The sequence below is a fragment of the Syngnathus scovelli genome, chromosome 13, assembly GCF_024217435.2.
Source record: "Syngnathus scovelli strain Florida chromosome 13, RoL_Ssco_1.2, whole genome shotgun sequence".
In the NCBI taxonomy this organism is placed as follows: Eukaryota; Metazoa; Chordata; class Actinopteri; order Syngnathiformes; family Syngnathidae; genus Syngnathus; species Syngnathus scovelli.
Genome location: NC_090859.1, coordinates 10,080,708 through 10,097,696, shown reverse-complemented (window position 1 = coordinate 10,097,696; position 16,989 = coordinate 10,080,708). Strand labels below are relative to the sequence as shown.

At 42.0% G+C, this 16,989-nt stretch overlaps 2 protein-coding genes across 7 annotated transcripts in view; both read right to left on the bottom strand.

Annotated features, from left to right (window-relative positions):
• Positions 1–4,971, bottom strand: part of strbp (spermatid perinuclear RNA binding protein) — a 39,235-nt gene extending 34,264 nt beyond the window's left edge. For 3 of the 4 annotated variants that reach the window (XM_049739036.2, XM_049739035.2, XM_049739039.1), the window contains exon 1: positions 3,444–3,678. The gene's annotated coding sequence lies outside the window, so the exon portion shown is untranslated. Of the gene's footprint in view, positions 1–3,443; positions 3,679–4,837 lie in introns of those variants that run through there. The other variant, XM_049739037.2, reaches the window with a different exon arrangement.
• Positions 4,972–8,627: 3,656 nt separating this feature from the next.
• LOC125980031 (rab GTPase-activating protein 1) overlaps positions 8,628–16,989 on the bottom strand; it is a 33,621-nt gene continuing 25,259 nt past the window's right edge. For all 3 annotated transcript variants that reach the window (XM_049738991.1, XM_049738992.1, XM_049738993.2), the window contains 9 exons: positions 16,903–16,944; positions 16,564–16,692; positions 15,734–15,826; positions 15,073–15,183; positions 14,872–14,976; positions 14,129–14,212; positions 12,706–12,777; positions 11,310–11,510; positions 8,628–11,171 (listed from right to left, as the gene is read on the bottom strand). In XM_049738991.1, the coding sequence (XP_049594948.1) occupies positions 11,049–11,171; positions 11,310–11,510; positions 12,706–12,777; positions 14,129–14,212; positions 14,872–14,976; positions 15,073–15,183; positions 15,734–15,826; positions 16,564–16,692; positions 16,903–16,944 (960 nt within the window). In that variant the 3' untranslated portion in view covers positions 8,628–11,048. The remainder of the gene's footprint in view (positions 11,172–11,309; positions 11,511–12,705; positions 12,778–14,128; positions 14,213–14,871; positions 14,977–15,072; positions 15,184–15,733; positions 15,827–16,563; positions 16,693–16,902; positions 16,945–16,989) is intronic.

Genomic DNA, 16,989 nt, shown 5'->3' with positions numbered 1-16,989 from the left:
CAGCGTGTGAGAAGCTTGTGCAAGCACCGACAGAGTGAGGCACAGCAGAAAAGTGATAGCACAGATTGGATCGCTGACAGCATATCCAACTGTCACAGTAAACACATTCCTCCCTTCAACGCCTCACGTCCCAATTGTGCTTCAGAAACGCAACATTTTGATTCATGTCACATGTCAACAGGAAGGGGGAGCTCAAATTTTACAACGGTTAAATATTAAAATCAATACATCCGATGTTTTTAAATCTACCATGACATGCTATAGCCAATAAAGATATGGGAAAAAATATATTTTTTTGTCACAGCAAAACTGCCAACATTTTCTAATATTTGGTGCCGGCAGTGACAAGAAGAATGTTTTTAATAAAGCCAACTATCATTGCAGTATAAGATAAATGCTGGAATTGATTTATTACAGTTCTATCTCATCTATGTGTGTGCTTTCCAGCAATTTTGGCATTTATGCCGTTATTTAATACAATGGAACTTCAATATCCTGTTAGCATAATGCTAACATATAAGGTGAAACATCATAGTTAGGCTCACGTTAGCATAACATGATAAATTTTCCTTGTATATATAAGCTAGACTTAATGTATGCACGTCTTGATATACGTCATGTTAAGAAAACACGCTTAAGTCGAAGTTCATGAGAACAGCCACGGAAGTTTGGTTCAAGGTTTTGCGTGAGGTGCAGGAAACCTTACATGGGCAACCTTCCACACTCTGTGACTCCCCCCCCCCCCCATCCCTTGTCTATGTCACTGCTGGATTCCTCACTGAGGTGAAAGGAAACAGGAACTGCTGCAGTGGCAGTTGGAGGGGAGAGAGATGACGGCTTCATTCCTGAATCCGTTGGAAAGATGTTTCCTGAGACATGCTGGTGTGACAAAAGCTAGCAAGGCTGCTTCTGAGGAAGTGGAAGGGGAAGGGAGGGGGTAGCTTCAATTAACATCCCTCAAATGAAATGAGATATGATCAGATGTTGGAATGTGAGTCCAAAAGGGAATGTTTGTCATGTTGAACAGCGTAAATAACACGGCACGGTCACGTCATCTACCCTTTGTTTACCCTTTCCTGCTTGGCACCACTGGGACCTTCTGCCAACTCCCCGACGTGCTTACCGGAGCCTTAGCAGCCAGCTGCCGTGTCGGCCAATTAGGAAAGCTTTTACTACAGCGGCGGCCAATTGAATTAGCGCTACGTTATCCCAGCCAGATGAGATGGAAGATGTGCTGGCGTGTGCTAAAATTTGAGAGCTGCTGGGCACACTCGGGTTTCGCTGACAGACACCCAGTGAGTGCGTGTCGCTGTGCCGTATCACTCTCCGACATGCCAACCTGTTTAAAGCAGGGCATGAATTAATCCCAAACGGGATTGAAAGCGAGTATTTGCCTTCAACGCTGGTATCAGTTGGACAGTGGAGGCCTTTCTACAATATGTCATGCCAATTTCATGTCCTTAATCTGTAGAGCTGGGTCGTGGTCAGTTCTGCTGGATAAATCCATCTTCAAATGCAACCATCCAATATGATCGCGGTTCAATGTCATTCAAAAAAATAAGAACACCTTATGTAGCACAGGAAAACATTTGAGCGCTGATGGATTACGCAGTAACATAGAACAGGGGCAAGGTTTAACAACATGTCATTTAATTTGGCTTTGACGAGTGTAAATCAATGTCCACTGGCGACTGATTTAAAACAATCAAAGAACTCATGGAAGAAACTCCCCAACCGACACAACTGAAAAATATTATGTTGCACAAAAGCAATAATTTTCTGTAGCGAAGGGATCAGAGTGTAACTTCACTCTTAACGCATGCGTGTGTGCAAAGAAATCATCTTAAGTAAACACACTGTTGTTGAATAAATAAACACGAGACAGTAAATCCGGAGACCCGAGTAGAAGTCTTCATAGAAATCCCGATTGTAGAAGTAAAAATGGAAAATCAAATATGAACAGAGGTACAAAATAAACCAGACCTAAACCAGTCTGCTCAACACACAAGAGCAACATTGTATGACTTGCAACAAGCGACAACCAAACGGCCTATACATAAATCTGAGGCCAGGGCAGCGGGGCCAAAACAAAGACACCCCACATTTCGACATAAGCGGGGCAGGTGTGACTGGTTGCGTGTCGGGGGACGGCTGGAGCTAACCAAAATAACCCAAAAGGAAACAAGTCATTAGTCACAAAGCCAACACAGACGGCCAGTCACAAAAATGCGTTAAAATATAATTGACTCAATAATTAACCTTCTGTGCTATTAGCTGGCCATTTGTGGCTAGCCTTTTCTTTTTTTACATCCATGCTTGCTCAAGAGCTCAAAAATATCCATTACGCACATATATAACCGTAATTTGCCTTACAAAAGTCTGCTAGCTTAATGCTAACAAATAACAGGAAACGCCATTGGCCCGCTAACAACATCAACATTGACCTTTACTTATACTTGAACACAAACGGTAGCAAAACATGCAGACAGACAACATAATAATACTCATAGGCCTATATTCTTAATATTGGAAAACACAAAAGATTTTTGGAAACAGCGTTGAATTAAAATGCAAATGTACTAAATAAAAAAGTGAAACATAACTGAACTGTCGTTAGACAGTGGTTCTTTCTCCGACCATTAGAGGGAGCTCCTGTTCTACTACTGCAGGGGTGCCGAAGTTTGGGCCCCTACTCCAACACAAGTGATTTAAATGATCAGAACCACATTGAGAATTAACTAAGCATTGGGATTTTGCACGCCATCTTATTCATATACCAAGCTGTGAATTTATTACACAGACAATAGACACTTTTGCATTTTTGGGCTGCATATTTTGAGACTTTGAAGCTGGGCGTTTTCTAGAATTGCCATTCATTTCCCAACCTTAGTTCAAGTGCACAGGTATGCCAACAAGCTGGTTTAACAAGGCAAAGAGTGCAATTCAGCATTTCTCCAGGGGTGATGAAAAGATAAAGTAGGAAAATCAATTCAACGTTGTCAAATTGCGCGTGCTATTATTGAAATGATTTAAAATCAGATCCAAAGAAGGGTGACATAAGGAAGGAAATAAACAAAATCTGCACGACGAGAGCAGCTGTCTCTAATTTAGGTTACAAGGATTTGACAGCGTGGTGCGGAAGTGCAGCGTCAAAACACCTGCAGTGCAAGATTCATTTTAAGCCATTTCCGCCTCTGCAACTGCTATTTAACATTTTTGCACAAGGCAATTGCAACTGTTTTGAAGTTGCAACATAAACCTTGGTGACTTTAGGTCTGCTTCCTCTTTTTTTTTTCGACGCGGAAAAGCGCGCAAGTACTCAAAAACGAAAGCAAGGGGAGACGATAATAGAATAACATCAAGAAATAAGCTTTACAATATTGCAATTAAAAGTTGCATTTTCATTCAAACAAGCCTGTCCGGATTCAAATGCAATAACTTACGGCGTTTGCTTGCGCCGGAGACGGTGGAAGACGTCGGCACCAAACCAACGTAGAATCCAAGCTGGTTAAAAATTACTCTGAAAAATAAACACTCCCGATCATAACAAAGAAGAAGAGGTGTCAATGTCCACAAGTGCTACGAATAGTGGCCAAGTCTGCTGCGAGGAGCGAGAGCCCGGTGCCGCCTGCTGGTTTCTCCTTCTGCCTCCGGAACACTGAGCTGAGGTTCCCTTGAGATGAATGGCGCAAGGAGTGCGCATGCGCACAACCTGGTCGCTCGGATTCAGCGCATATGCGCTCACGCTCCATATATATATATTTCTACGCGTTTAAGAGCGATAAAAACGTGTTATATATAAATGTAATAACTCAGGTGAACTAATTTATTAATGGGTCAATATTACCATAATGTGTTCTTTGAGACCTCCCAAGGGTGGACAATAATTTTATAATTAAACCAGTTATTAAGCAAAGTAAAGCTAGCAGAGCAGTGCGAAATGTCCAAATTACGTATAACCAAAGAAAAATAACGTACAAAATGGAAAAAAAATCACATTTTCAGATACTTTCTTACACTGGTATTGACGACTGAGTGAGGCACTTCATATTGACCCACATACTGTATGCTTGGTGCGTTTATTTAATAGCGAATTGCGCAAGCTAGTCTCCATTTGAAGATAAGTGCTGATTAAATTGGGGGTATTCTCTCTTTCTCTCTCTCTCTCTCTCTCTCTCTCTCTCTCTCTCTCTCTCTCTCTCTCTCTCTCTCTCTCTCTAGCACAACAGCTTGCTTTTGTGCACAAGCAAGCAAAAAGTAATGTCCCTGGAATGTGTGAAAAGGAGCATTTCTCATTTGTTTTGATCCGAGGGGAAGCATCTTCTTCTCTCAGACAGTCATAAATAATTCAGCTTGACTCTGCTCCCCTGCATGGTTTTATGCAAGCAGCACACACGCACGCACGCGCACACATCTACCACACACCCCTCAGCATCCACAGATCAGTGTCAATCCACGCATTTAAAACTCATCTTGGGGCAAAATAAAGTTCGGCCAACATTCTCGACATGTGCAAAGAGGTGAGCGTTCCAGTAGATCAGTGGGGAGGAGGGAGGATGGGAAGGATTACAAGGCTTCTATCAACTATCAATAGCCTCGACACGAGTGCATGCGATGGTGGATGAGAGGATGGTGGGCTTGCACGAATGCGCAAGTGCAAGCGGTAGATGATGCTCTGAATCCGAGTCCTGTCCGTGAATCATCCAGGGAAAACCAGCATGGTACCACCGAGACCCCCCCACACACCCTCCCCACTGTCCCAGCAGAGCCCAACCTGAGCCGGACAACCACATGCGCCAAAGTGTACATGCAAATAAAAAGAAAAGAAGCAGGTTACCTGTTCGGATGTCCCTCGCGGTTCGAGCAAGCTTTGCGGTTATTTCCTTCCACTATGCAGAGCTGCTGCTGCTGCTCCTCCTGCTGCTGCTTCCTTGCCACTCCGACGGAAATTCACGCGACGGGATTTGTTCACGTGGTCACGCTTGTGGTTTCTAATTGGACGGGAGACACGGGCCGTCTGTCAATCTGCTCGCACCTGCACGCTGGGACGCACTGACAGACACACAGTGACACTGCTGCAGTCTCCTTGTGTGTGTGTGTGTGTGTGTGTATTATTATATTTTGCAAGGATCAAATTGAGGTCATGGGAGTTAAAAGGTGTCTGCATTCTTAATTGTGATGTGATGAAACAAAATGTCACATTACATTGAAGGTAAACAAACAACTGCAGACATCAGTTTGTGCATTCAGTTGGTGAACAAAACACCTCACATTTCCCCAAATGATCATATTCAAATCTCTTGTCCCATTCAGTCACATTGAAGGGTACTGTATACATTTTATATATTAATATTAGCGAATAAAATAGGCCAGCGTAACAGGAAATTTAATTCCTCCACGCATTTTTCTGGGATTTTTTTCCCCCCAAATTTACACCCGCCCCCTCCCTTGTAGGCAAACTATAGTATATAGTATAGTATTTTTTTGTAATTTTTTGGGGGGAATGGTAAACATTTTTTTCCCTTGTAGGCAAACTATAGTATATAGTATAGTATTTTTTTGTAATTTTTGGGGGGGAATGGTAAACATTTTTTTGTTTGATTTTGTTGCACAGACCCCCTGAGATTTCTTTGGCCACCCCATGGCCCCCCCAAGGAAAAAAAAAAAATCCTAGCTCCGCCATTGGCCAGAAGGATTCACCTGTTTATCCCAATGTGGAAGATGATTGCACAAATACCAGAACTATTATTTCAAAGCATATCTCTCCTTCAAGAATTTAATCATTTTCCCAACTGCATGCATCCATGCAGTTTTATTGTCAACACTTAGGCTTGAAAAAAAACCCTCTTTTTATTTTAATAGCATAGCTGCGGCTATGGCCTGTCAACAAACTATATGCCTGAACGAAGCACTTTCACCATTCCCACTATAAGTCATGCGCACAAACATACGTACTATACGCATGCACTTACTCCTCTAGCCACCGAGGCCACCGCACAGCAGCAGTCAATGGTGCTGGAATATTTTTAGATTTCATGTGGGTTGCAGATGCTGGTCGGCTCGAGCCGGCCTCATCAACCATAACGGTAGCAATATTCAAGGCCTTTATTTGCTTGTGTGCAATATTTACCTTTGTATATATGACATGTAGCTATAAATCCCTCCTCTGCCCTCCCCACTGTCCTCCAGGCTGTTGGCACTGATGTATGTGTGTTTCCTCCCTTCACTGTTTTTGGCTGGAATTGGAAGCACGCTGAGTTTTTTAGGGCAATAGAGGTTATTTATAATTGACTGTGCAATCTGACACAGTTGCCATTGCTGAAAAACCTTACAAAGTTACCATTTATGGTCAGTGGGAAATCAAAAGTTGAATGCTCCTGGAATAGGATGATTTGAAATGTGATTGGCAGTAACATTGGAACACGATTCCCACGTAGTGTATTTTTTTTTTCTCAAATTTGTGAAAATTTTGGCATAAGCAGCCTTGTTTGGTAGCATGGAGAAGATAATTTTTTGTGTCCACCACATATGCCACATAAAAAAATTAAGTGATTTCAACCAAACATAAACCTCCAGTTTTATGTGTGCTACATTTTTTCCCCCTCTATAAAAACCAAAAGGTTACCTTCACTTGTCTTACCCACATTGCATTAATTACATAAATAACATTTTGTGATGGCTATAATATAATCCTGGAACTAATTAGTCCCATTTCCATTATTCTCTTTGTGGAAAACAAATCCGAGGGGTCAAACAGCATCCCGTATTGTGTTGGACTTCAAAGGTTTCATCGACTTACAATGGAGGAGTTGCCGCGGCTTATGGACTTGCAGGGTGACGACGGGCTTATTATCCAGGAGAACAAAAGATGAGAGCAACCGTCCCCTCCTCCCCTGCCCTCCCCCCCCCCCCTTTTTTTGCAAACGCCTACCATCTGACACCTCTTTACGTTTTTTCTTATTCAACTACATTGTTGGACCCGTTGGTTGGTTGGTTCCGCGGATGACGTGGAACCAAACAGACGGACGGCCTATGTGGAGAACAGGGTTGATTTATTTGGTGAGATGCCACCTGGATGTGTGGGACATAAGAGGAGCGTCTTGCTGAGTTGGACAGAACCTGCACGGACAGGCAGCAGATGGTGGTGTCACCACATGAAGGTGGACGCTCACCAACACACACACAGGCAGCCAAAATATTCATCTGCCTTTCATGATCCGGCCATTTTTTTTTTCTCTCTCCCCCTCACTATTCTTTGTCCTATCAATCATACAAACATAATTTAAGTGCTTGCGACTACCAAACCTTTTCTAATTTAGTTTCCAATTTAAAAAGTTTCCTCATGATAGTCCAAGCAAGATAACTTGTTTCTGCCAACAATGCTATAATCAATCTTTTTATGATTATCCTGGAATACCATCCAAATGATATTACGAAGGTGTCACACAGGTGAACTGATCCGCCCAGCAGAAAAAAATGTGTGTATTCTTAAATAGAGACCTCAAAGGGTGTGTGTGTGTGGGTGCAGCTGTCCTTATAATAAAAAAAAAAAATTAAAAAAAGGGGCGGGATCTCTCTTGTTGGAGTTCAACAGAACCTGGAAACATCAGCACTGTGGACTAGTGGGTACCACATTTGGCTCCTGAGAAGGAAGCACAGAGCCAAGATTCAAACCCAGAACCTCAAAACTTTGAGACAGATCTGCTTAACCACCATTAAAACAGGCAGTGTAATTAATATCACATGGATGAACAGTATGCCAACTCACAAAGCCAACCCAATGCGCACACGACGCACAATGTGGTGTTGAGTGGCTCAATAATCCTCTGGTGTGAACATCTGTTGTCTGTGACAGGTGACGGTAAGGTGAGACCAGATTGGTGCCCCCCCCCACCCTTACCCCTACCCAAGGCCTGACGCATTTGCAACACGAACACGAATCCGGTAATGCAACAGTGCTATTCACGCCTACGTCAAGTCTCAAGCTCACGTGGTGCAATCACGAAGATTTGACACTGCAAGTGTGAAAAACGAAAAAATACATCGGCGTAAGGAAATCTAAATTTGGATAATGTCGCACATTTGCTTCAACATTCCACAGAAGCGGTCCGCACCTGCCAAACAAAATACAACAAAGAAAAATACTCCTTTTTTAAGTTGAAGAGAAATGCCATAAGTATAAAAGAATCTATTTTTATAAAGCTGAATTTAAAAAATAATTGGACTGATTTCACACCCGAAAAAAAAAATCAATAGTCTACTATTGCACTCAATTTTTCTAAAAGCCTTACAATTAAAAATGGCAGCACACTGGGACTAATTAAAATGAAGCACTGGCTGAGTGATGCAAAAGTGTGAAAGCGCCAATGTGGCCATTTAAGCAACTCAACCTGGGGAAGTTTGTATCCTAGCCACCCAAAAAAAAAAAATCATTCCACACGGCTATTGATTACAAATTAAGCAGGAATCTCCGTCTCCAGAGGTTCACCGCTGTGCCGACGCTTCAAACCGAGCTGAATTTTACGAGCAAATCGCAATATGAATAGCTCACATTTTCATTGTATTGAACTCCAAGTGACATATTGTGCCTTAATAACTCTCGGAAGGTTCCAATGAAAGAGAAGGAGTGAATATGTCTTGTTTATTGAGTATGCAAATTCTTTGCAGTGTACGAGACCAGAAAAACAACATTTCACGTGTTTAGTTTGTGTGCGTCAATCAATGTATGTGTGAGCGAGCGAGCGAGCGAGCTATATCTTCCATCTGTTGAGCAATAAGCGACCTCACATCATGAGTGAAGAAAATAACAAACAATATTCCAGCTCGCTGATTTCCCGACTGAGAGCCGAGGCCAAGTTGGCGCGTGAGCAATGACGAACGCAAACACACTGCTAATGAGGTGTTTAAAATTCTTACCGCTAACGTAGACCAGCAGTCACTTCCAAAAGAGATAGAAAAAGTCTACACACCCCTATTCAAATACTGCACACCCTTACTTATCAATATGTTTTTTTTTTTTAAATCTTGTTGGATGGAGGCATCATAAATAATATGACATATGAATGCAACTGAAAATAAATGACTGTCGACAGGGCACTTAGGGTTGAAAAATATTTTTCTCCAAAGAAATGAATAACGCAAAAGCTTTTCTTATTGAAAGGTCTCCTGTGGTGGAGTAAATGGCATATTGTAATTAGAACAACAAAAGCGTGTTTAACCAGCGTTACTATAATCTTTTTTTGTAGCGCAAATATCGTCACTTTCAGATCCTCCTACGTAGTTCATCGCTCGGCATAACGATGGATTCTAACTGAGGACCTCTTTTATTAGTAGTAGTCAATTTTTGCTAAGTAGTATTTGTTATGTAATGTCAGTGTGCCATTCAAATGTTTCTTGAATGTGTGCAGACTCCAATGTGTGTGTGGCACAGTCAAGAATGTCAGTCAGCTCATCCACCCTGCACTTTAAAGTATCTGCTAAGTTCAAAGGTCAGAGAGCAGGTGGCGCTAGGAAGTAAGGAGGGGGGGTTGAATAAGTGCACACACACACGTACACACGGGGGGATGTCTTTCGTGCATGAGGATCCCAAACAAGCATCATCCATTTTCATGAAGGTTACGGTGTGTGGCATTTGCAGAGCTGCCACTTGAAGGACTGGAAGCATGCTTGGGAATGTTTCACCAAAGGAAAAATGTTATTAGCGGGCTGACATTTGCTATGGTTAGCATATGACTGACTGGAAGATGCATAGAGACAGATTACAGTGGCCAACAATTAAAAAAAAAAAAAATCAGAATTGCAAGGAAGCTTTTGTTTTTGAGCTGCTGATTTCCAAATCTGATTTTTTTTTTTTACACTAGCACATCAGGTTTTCATAATTAAGAATACAAATAATATAATATTGCAATATATTAAGTCATATTTATGAATTCACCAGGTGGACTTTTTCTGGAAGGTCAAAGCTATAAATTGCAGTGGATGGTAAAATCCGTACTGTGCAAACTTTTATAGGTCAAACCAAAAAAATAAAAATAAATCTCCCGATGGGCTGCAAAAAAGCAAAGCATTTTGGAAATCAGCGTAAAAAAAAAAAACCCCGTTGGGCTAGAAAAAAAGTAAAGCAGTTTGGAAATAAGCGTTAAAAAAATACAAAAACAGGCACACAAATCCATCTTTGATTAAATGTTGCTATTAATCAGTGTCACTAAGGGACCGTCTGACATTTTTAAAAAATGCTCGGAAAACAGGAAGTCGAGAGCCGTCCGTTAAAATTACATGACATCAAGTATGAAAATGATCTTTATCAGCTGACTTTAGGCAAGACGCGGGGGATACACCCAGGACTGGTCGCCAGTCCACACATCAGGGCACATACAATCATTCACATCGCCATAGCAACCAGACATAAACAAATGAAAGCGATTTTGTTATGTTTGTGAATGAATCGCGTTGGCTACATTAAACACTGAATACGTTTTCTCGTCCATGCATGCATTAGTGCTTTTTCTCTCCGTATTTCCTACACTACACATTTTCAGTCAGTCCATTACTTAGGCATTCACGCTTACACACACTCTTCATATATAAGCACATTTATGAACATACCTGTACATAGGAAAAAGGAAGTTGTATGTTACAAAAACAAAAAAAGCATCTATAATGTCTTGTACCGAAAACTTTTTAGTTTGTGCCAGTAGTTTTTTTTTCTCTTAAGGGAGGAAGCGAGGAAGGAGGGAGTGTGTGCGTCTGTCACGTTACCATGGTTACAGATATCCTACCATCCTCCTCTTGTTGATTCATATCAGCAGTAACAAGGGCACAAACCAAACAGTGTATGTATGTGTGACCACTGGAAGGGGGAGTGGCAACGATTATTTTTATTTTATTTTTTTAATCTAGGCCTCAGTGCACTTGGCTGTAGTCTTGTTGGGCCTCAAACGGGGCGGGGGGGGAGAAGGTGGAACGTGGCCAAGAGCGCTCCGTAGTAGTGATAGCCACCCCGGCGAGAAGCGTCCAAGTTCGGTTGACGCAAACGAGACCCCGACGGGTTAGGTGGTCTCTTTACCCTGGGCGCCGGTGACCGTTTTGATGGAGCTAAGCGTTCGGTTGAACCAGGTCTTCTTGGGCGCTTGGGCCTCATTGAGGGCCAGACCCAGATGGTGCTCTAAGTCCTGGTGGCGGAGGAACCAACCGGAAAGTCAATTTAGAAGCAGAACTCAATTGAACACAATACGCAAAAGGTGGCGCCAAAGCACTACTTTTGTATAAGCCAAAGTTATGCATATTCTGACTAAGGAGCGTTTAGATACCTGAATCTTGCACTCCGCCTCCACCAGCTGCAGTTTAGTCTGCGCCAGCTCCAGCTCCATTTCCCTCAGCTGCTTCTTCAAATCCTCCTTCTCCTCATCCGTCTCATCGCCGCCATCCGGTGGCGGCGCCTTTGCTGGCGGCCGAACACGACCTTCCTTGTTGAAAAGGCTGCTGCATTTGTCGCAGCCCTCCACTATGGCCTAGAAAGGAGAGTGCAGAGAAATGAACACAAAAGGCTGCAGGATGAAAGAAGGAACTTGGATTTTTTTTTTCTTCCTCATATGTTAAAAAAAGGGAAGAAATTGGAACTAGCAAACAATGTGTCCTTCAACTTTTGCTGAAGCACAATTTCTCATAAGGGCCAAACCCAGTTGGAAATTCCTTAATACTTTAAATGAGTAATCATATTTTATAATTATTTACAATGCAACATTTGACGTGCATCACAACTTCTTCTTTTCTTCTGAAATGAGCACTTCCAACAATCAATATTTTCAAGCCCCCGCAGAAACCAGTCTGTAATCGTCTCTGTCACTTTAAGTGGCGCCTTAATGATCCGCCGAGCTATAATGCGATTGGACCATTTCTCATTAACACTATTGTAACTTTGCATGCCACGTAATTCACTGCACGCGCTATTATTCTCCTCCACTGGTTCTAATGGCTGACAGCTTTATTGACGTTTGCCGTAGGACACGCGCGCATACAAAGAAGCAGGTGGCGGCGTGTCCTTGTTGTAATAACTTATGTTTGTCCTTGTGCAGCCATCAAAAAGGAGCCTTCCTCCTAAATGTCATTTCCGTCAAAATACGGCGTCAACAAACGAGACAACTAGGCACCAGTCGGCTCGGATTGAGAACTGTGACCACTCCAGAGAAACCAATAAACTAACAAGTCTGAAATTTGTCTTTTGGGATGAGCAGCACATATTATGCTCATAAATGGACGCCATCACAGTCATGTGTGACCAGGATTTTCTTTGTCAGTACTGTCAATAGGGTTTAATTGTACGTGTGTATTTCTGGATTATGTCTGTTGATTTCTGGATTATTTGATTTTTATTTTGGGATTATTTCTCATTGTGAGTGGTAGTGCCAAGACAACCGTTGAGCAAGGTGCCAAGTGAGGGAACATGCCAACAAGGCATTAGCGCCACATTAGATTTAATTCTAAAATAAACAGAAAGCAATGTCAACACAGCTAAGCAAATGTTTTCTCGGACAGAAATCGAAATTAGAATGCACGAATCAGACTTTTTTAAAATGCATTTGCATATCCTATATGATCCATACACTTGCAATGACGTCACTCCCCTGAGGTACCACAAGGCGCTACGCCGGGGCCCCTGTACTTTTGCAAGGTTGCGTTGGAGAACGTGTGCAAAGAGAAACTCACTCTGATCTTTTCCAGCTCTGATCGATTGGACGCTTGCTCCTTCTCCAGCCGTTCGCTCAGTTGGGAGCAGATCTGGAAAAAGATGAGTTGCATTGAGTGACTTTTCATGTTTTCCAGCCGCTAGTCGACAGAGCATTTTTTTTCTCGTTCACAGCATCTCTTCTTTTCCTCCCCACAGCAGATAGCCATCATTGTCCTCCTACAGGCCTTTTATCTCTTCCTGTTGTCATCTCTTTCCTTTCAGCTGCCTCTACGCTTGCCATCGACCTCCCACATCACTAGAGGCTTTTCTTCCCCCCCTCTTCTTGATCTTCCAGCTGCTAAGTATTTATTTTTAGATTCGTAAACATTCTACCTGAACCGCGAGAGAATGCAGAGGAGTTTAGATGAAAAAGCTGGGAATCATCAGATGTCAACTCAAATTTTTTTTTTATGTGATTTAACTAGCAAAATCCACCCATTTTTATCCACTCAAAGGGCGGCCATTTTGTCACTTGCTGACATCACAGTTGTTCACAGCTCAAGTAACGACCAATCACAGTTTTCTAAGGTTGGTCATTTGACATTTTTAAGTCATTCGTGGAATAAGAATTAAGCAGAAAATTTCAACCTGATTCCTTAAGGTTACCAATGCGGTTATTTTCAGGTGAAATTGCACCAGATTGCGTTTTAGTACTGCAGTCTGCCTCTAAATGTCTTCCCCGACTTGCTATTTATGTCTGCGCCCATACGGGGAGTGACAGAAGTGTTGCATAACACCTCTGCAACGGCAATAAGGGAGCAAAAGGATCCGTGTAGGGTTTGCATTTCGACATCAAGTGACAGGATGACATCCAATAAGGATGAAAAAGAGTTGGGAGTCAGAATCTGCTGCTCACAGTCATCACAGAGTTCAAATGAAGGACACCGAGTCTTCATGTCGATATTTTTGCACCACACCAACAATGAGTAATATATGGGACAGAAAAATTCCTCCAAAATAGTATTTAGTTTGCAGTCTACGTGCAAAAAATAGATTTTTATTTGTTCAGCTTGGATTAACAAGCTGTGTCGCTACCTTCTCCGCGTGTGCTTACATCGAGATAAGCAAAGTTCAGAGTGCTGATTAATGACCGGCGTGCTTGTATGCCTGGACTCATTTCCAGCTCAGTTACTAATCACATCAAAGCCGCAGGCATCAAATAAATGCGCCGTTCTTGTAATGATTATGTCACGTTGGCGCGCAACTCGGTTAGCGGCGCAAGCTAGCTCGTTAGTCCCGAGATGGGTGCAGGATTGATTGAAATATTGATTGATTATCTAGGTACAATATTTAACATCCCGTAGCTACTTGGACATTAAATGTTTTTTTGGAGGAGCAACAATGCAAAATATCATTATCGTCAATGTCTTTTAGTTTTTTAATTTGGCTCATTCTCCATACCTGTTTATATTCGGCAATAATGGAGACTTTCTTTTTGATCTCGGATTCCGACTTGTTGAGCTCTCGCCTGCACATCTCCTTCACCTGTGGGGATACACACACGTCAGGTTTCTTAGAGGTCAGTGATGAACGACAGATAGTGTATGTGAGTGTCCTGGTCTCCCGAGACGGCGTTTCTCCGTTACCCGCCATTAAATGTAAAGGAGACAGAAAAGTATTGGCAGGCTTGAGGTTGAGGGCAAAGTCATGTCCTCTATGGGAGCATAATCTTTCTCTTCTGCAAAAGCCACACTCGGGAGGACACAAGACATTCCAGGAGAAGAACAACGGGAATGGTGACAGCTCTGTCCTCCTTTCCTACTCTTTTTTTCCCCCTCTCTCGATGTATTTATTTCATCATCTGTCACTTGACTGCGTGCTTTCTAATCACAGGTATCAAACCCAAGGTCCGGGGGCCAGATCTGGTCTGCCACAACATTTTATGTGGCCCACAAAAGCAAATGTTCTGTGTCAACTTCCATGATAACATACTAAAAAGTGTACTGGATCTTCGCATTGTCATGTGTAATAAATAATAATGTTGAATTTGTACAAGAGTTTTTAAAACCTTTTTTTACAGTAACTTGAACAACTTGATCTTTCATTTCAAAACTAGTTATCCATTAATTTGTTGAGTTTGTGCAATGAGTAAATGAGTTTGACACCCCTGTTAAATCTAAACTAGAACTGTGGTGCACTCTGACCTGCACCGATTCCTCCCCCAGCCGTCTCTTCTCATCCTCAGAGTCGACTAGTTTCTGTTTGGTCAGGAGCAGCTCCTTGTTCAGGGCGTCGCCTTTCTCCTCAGACTGACAACGCACAAAAGTGATTCGGTGATGACAAGGGTGTGACGCGGATATGACAGGTGCCGTGGTGTGAGGTCTCACACAAAACATCACACTTACGTTGTCAAGGTCTTTACGCATGGCAATCTTGCTGCTGACCAGCTCGTGTGCCAGGTCGTCGTTTTCCTGCTCCAAGCGCATGTTGGCTTCCTGCAAACGACGGTTCTCCCTCTGCAGGTCAGCGTAAAGACAAAATATTTAAACAAATCCAAATGAGGAAGGAAAGAGGGGCGTGGCTACATGCAGGCGGGACACGGGAAATGAAAACTGCAAATGTCCAGAATAACATTAAGGGGGCAGAGAAAACAAGACTTTACGCTCAGCTTAGAAACTGAGGTGAGAAGTTGAATAATGTTTAACAGGGCAAAAATAGAGCGCGACTGGAAAGAAAAAAAACAACTAATGCACCAAAATAATTGATGGTAGAAAAAGTACAATTAATGTTTTAAGCTGACTCCAACTGATACCGTAGAAATAATCTATGGCCTGTAATGATGCACTCCCGCTTACTTTTAGTAGCACCTTAATCACAAATGGTGGCGGTTTAAAGATGAAAGTATCAACCAGCAGCCACAGATAATAAATGTGAATTATTTCCTCATCGAAGCACAACTTTGACATTCAAGTATTTTAACCGTGTGTGGGATGCAAGTATCTCATTTCTAGCTCAATATTAAAATGTACACGTGAGAAAAGTAATCCAAAATATTTTTTGACCAACCTCATATCTCTCAATGGGAGCTTCTTGTTGCTCCTGCTGCTCCCGAATGGTGTGGTACTCCTTCTCAAACTTCTTCAGCTTCTTCTGACTGATCTGAAGTATAACAGCAAGACTTTTTTTTTATTTTTGTCCATTTAATTATGATCACATGTAATATTGCTCATATTTTTTATTTAGCTGTTGTCACTGTACGGTGTTGACACTTAATTACATGTATAGTTTCAAAATTAGGATTTAGCCTAATAGACAATTTGTTTTTAAAACTGAGTGATTCATGTCTCAAGTTAGAACATTAAAAGATGAAGCAATCTAAATGCGGGGCACAATTAGAGCATCTGACAAGCTAGAGAGGAGTTGTGGTCTAATCAGGGTCGGTTAAAATCTCCGCAGTCACAACAACTCACCTCGACGTCACCTGAAAATTTTTACATAATAATTACTTGAAGGATTTGTCAATATGCATGGAGTAAATCATCAGTTTGTCAATATGCATGGAGTAAATCATCAGGAAATCTTATTAAAGCGAGGAGGCTCCTTGACGGATGGCGGCCAAAGTTACCTTGAACGTCACAAACTGGGCCAGATGGTCCAAAATCTGTTCAAACATGGCTTTGTGTGTTGCTTGTGGTTAATTACGCCTGAAAGCTCAACAGTGACCCCTGCTGGTGAGATTGGGGACTCAAGCAAAAATTTGATTTTTTGAGCTGTTTGTTCTTGTTGTTTTAAGACTTTGGGAAATATGAACAGTTTAACCTCTGCCGAGTTGTGTGTCTTGCCATTCTTTCATTTCGTGTGGGTTAAAGGTCACATACTAAGGGTGTGCCACTCACCTTCATGCTGCAAGCCAGCTCCATCAGTTTCTTGGCATTTTCCTCCGAGCGATACCTTTTAGGAACTGGTACACGGAAAAATTTGAGGGCGCCCTCAAAGTCTGTTTGGATCAGATCATCTTTTGATGTCTGAGGAAAAAGAAGAAATGGGTGAGATTTTCTATTTCCAAGGAAGACCAGAAGTGTAACTGTATTTATGAGACTATAAGTAGCCAAAAATGAATCATTAGTCGCTCTGGAGTATATTTACTATATATGTCGCATTTTGGGAATAAATTGTTTGTTTGAAATGGACATAGTAAATAAATCAGTGAAATACAAATAAGCTATAAATATTACCTTGAGAAGTGCGAGAGCAACATTGAAGATCACACTGATGCCCTGAGGATGACAATAACTGGGTTAACTACACAGATGCCATTAAAT